This window comes from Zychaea mexicana (assembly GCF_025766255.1).
Source record: "Zychaea mexicana strain RSA 1403 chromosome Unknown BDB00scaffold_190, whole genome shotgun sequence".
NCBI classification, from domain to species: Eukaryota; Fungi; Mucoromycota; class Mucoromycetes; order Mucorales; family Lichtheimiaceae; genus Zychaea; species Zychaea mexicana.
Genome location: NW_026516853.1, coordinates 8,939 through 12,555, shown reverse-complemented (window position 1 = coordinate 12,555; position 3,617 = coordinate 8,939). Strand labels below are relative to the sequence as shown.

The window sequence follows — 3,617 nt, the reverse complement described above, 5'->3', positions numbered from 1 at the left end:
TGTTGGAAACAGTTGAGCGCCTCTTCATTGGATACAGACGGTACTGATGCCCACGCTGCTTGGACCTATGAGACTTACAGTGCTACAATCCCTGTTTAGTGTCCTACTAGTACTTGTCTAGCTGTTAGTTGTTTATTGATTTTGTTATAGTTAATAAGCCTGTCCTAAACGGTATAGCCATTAATGGCTGATACAAGTTTAATCAGAATCATCACTATATTCATCTTCACTTTTATTTTCATATGTATATATCTGACTATATTCAATGATTAACTTCTGCATTTGCTCTTGACACATTTGCATAATATCATCCCTATTTGTTTCTTTTGCTTTTATTAAATCAATATAATATCTTAAGTATGAATTGAAAAACCTTTTATACTTATATTTTTCCTTTTCAAGTTTTAAAATAAGTTCATCAATAAAACTACAATCATAAGTATCATTTAATTTATCCATACAGGGCTTACATGCAATCATACACATATATTCTCTCCCACCGGATTCACATTCATCGTTATCAGAATCACCCTATGAGGCATCTGCACCAGAGGTGTTTTCTAATATTGCTTTGGAAATATGAGGATTTGAGGATTGCTGAGAATTTGAATTTTCAGCATATGTTTCTTTTGTCTGTGTATTTGAAATATGAGGAATTTCAAATTGCTGAGAATTTGAATTTTCGGCAACTATTTCTTTTGGAGGTAATGTATTGGGATTTTCATAGTTATTCTTATATTTATGTAATTTTTCCTTTAGTTTTATATTTTCCTTTAATGTTTTATCTTTACTTTTTTTAACAGAAATAATATCTCTTTCATTATTCGCTTTACTTAAATTATTTTTAGATGAGTCTTTTTGTTTTTTTGATGCTTTACATTTTATTAATAATTTATTCTTTTTAATATTATAATTTATATCATATTTTTCATAAATTGTTTCTTCAGCAAATTCTTTAATGTTTATATTATTATTATCAAAAAATATACTTAATTTATTGGTATCAAGAACGATTTTGTCATTGTTGAATGTGATTGTGTTGTTCATGTTTAATATTATGAAGTATTATTTTTATATAATAAAAAAAATTCAATTTTTATTTTTTTAAAATTTTTAAATATATGCATACCAAGACATACAGGATTTTTCTTATGATTTGGCGCTTGATTTTTTTCAACTTGGCGCGACGCTTTTTTTCATTTTGGCGTTAGAGCTATATTATCAATTTGGCGCATGACAAATTACAAGTGGGAGCTGTAATATTGCTACTGCATTTTTGGTGACTTTACATGACTCTAAAATTTTTTTCTTCCTAAGATTTCGATCTCTTTCACACAATTATTAAAGAACCATTCAAATGTCAAGAGTGTGCAAAGGCTGCTATCGCCCTTCATTTCAAGTAAAGATCGTTGGTGAGCAACTAAAAAATATGAGCCGTCAAAATCTATATCGCACTCTTGATTCTAGTCTTCAAAATTTGCATAACATGATACATGTTGGAAAAAAGCCAATGGACAGGTAATAAGTGGTAAATTGTACTACAACTATAGTTCAGCAACTTATGTCTGTTTTTAAATAGATGTGCCTACCTTCACTTTAAATCTGAAGCAGATGCCAGCAAGTTTTTCCATGCCCATCAAGGCGATCAATTGTTTGGTTTTTTACAAGTGAAAATTGCCCCTGCCCAATATTCAAACGGCCAATCTGTTCAGTATAAAGTACCAACAGAATCATTGTCAGTAGATCCACCATCACCTTTTTCTTCATCAAATGAAATACCACCACCACCAGATCCACCATCAACCTCTTCTTCATCAAATGAAATACCACCACCACCGGATCCACCATCAACAACTTCTTCATCAAATGAAATACCACCACCACCAGATCCACCATCAACCTCTTCTTCATCAAATGAAATACCACCCCCACCACTAGATCCACCATCAACTTCTTCTTCATCAAATGAAATACCACCACCACCAGATCCACCATCAACCTCTTCTTCATCAAATGAAATACCACCACCACCACCGGATCCACCATCAACTTCTTCTTCATCAAATGAAATACCACCACCACCAGATCCACCATCAACCTCTTCTTCATCAAATGAAATACCACCACCACCGGATCCACCATCAACAACTTCTTCATCAAATGAAATACCACCACCGGATCCACTATCAACTTCTTCATCATCAAATGAAATACCACCACCAGATCCACCACCAACTTCTACTTCATCAAATGAAATACCACCACCAGATCCACTACCAACTTCTACTTCATCAAATGAAATACCACCACCACCGGACCCACCATCAACTTCTTCAATGACACCTGAAGTACCACCAACCCATCCACCATTAACTTCTTCATCAAATGAAATACCATCGACACCCTCATCCTTGTCTCCAATTCAAACAGATGTATCAGTATCAGCATTCATTTCATCAACGCTTGTACCACTACATAAACATCGCAACGGAAAGGAACACGACGAAGATACATCTGAAGACGAAAATATCGATGATGACAGTCTTACCCTTAATCATCTTCACAACAATGTGGCTACAAGCTTGAAACGACTTGCCAACGATTTTTCTAACCTCGAAAAATTCTATGCTGAAAAACGACAAAAGACGATCTCATTGGCAAAACAGTTCGAAACTTTGCAAAAATAAAAAAACATAGTGACACGGTACACCGCACGAAAAACCAAATGTCAAGTGGTTAGAAAACAGCTTGACATGTGGTGGCAAGCTATTGGGGTACCAAGGAAAAAACTAACCAGGTTGTATAGACTAAATTTAGTAGATATGCACCAACTACCTGATCTGCATTCGAGGTTATCCCATAACAGTAACTGAAAAGCGCGCTAATGCATGAGAGTGCTAAGAGCAATGCTATGGTTTCTGGCTACTTTGCTTTTAGAAAATAGTTGTTGGGGGGTTACATCCCCACTTTTTTTTTTACAATTTCATCTTACCCTATGTGAACACCCCCTATAAAAATGGCTTCCAGCAACTCTGTCCCCGATTCTATGCAAAATGACGCATCTTACTGCTCCTTCATTCATGCAGAAGAAAAGCTTGTGTGATATTGTATTCCGTATATGTATCTGCATTATATATTTTTTTACATGAAGTTTATACACAAGCACAACGCAACAATGCGGCGGACGTATAAACATAATATGTAACACAGTATAAAAAGGATTTCTTGATCCCAGTAGTAGCAGGAGGAAAGACCCATTCATAAGCGAGTAAGGGACAACAGCGGGGGTCAATTTAAGGAAGAAAATAAAAAATGGAATCGTCCCAATTTGTTGTTCTTCGTCCTCATTGCATTCCCATCATGGATTATAATCCAGAAAGGGTCGAATGCTTTTGTCCGGAATGTTTCAGAAGCAGCATTTTCGGTTTTCGCGAGGTTACTCGTATACAAAGAGAGCAGCACACTCAGCGTGCTGTAAATTCGGCTAGAGAAGGAATCTCGCACAACGGTATATTTGTTTCATAGTAGCGTTCAAAGTGTTGACATTATTTAGTAACCAGACGTTTCGTGAACACAGTAAGCGCTCTCATAGCCACTTTTGAAGGCGAACAGCCTTC

The 3,617-nt window shown here is 35.6% G+C and overlaps 1 protein-coding gene across 1 annotated transcript; it reads left to right on the top strand.

Moving 5' to 3' along the window:
• Positions 1 to 1,429: 1,429 nt before the first annotated feature.
• BDB00DRAFT_879752 (uncharacterized protein) lies at positions 1,430 to 2,687 on the top strand (the record flags this gene model as incomplete). The annotated part of the gene is made up of 2 exons (XM_053127910.1): positions 1,430 to 1,518; positions 1,580 to 2,687. The coding sequence occupies 2 exons, from the start codon at positions 1,430 to 1,432 to the stop codon at positions 2,685 to 2,687; spliced, it is 1,197 nt and encodes a 398-aa protein (XP_052972658.1).
• Between the last annotated feature and the right edge of the window lie 930 nt (positions 2,688 to 3,617).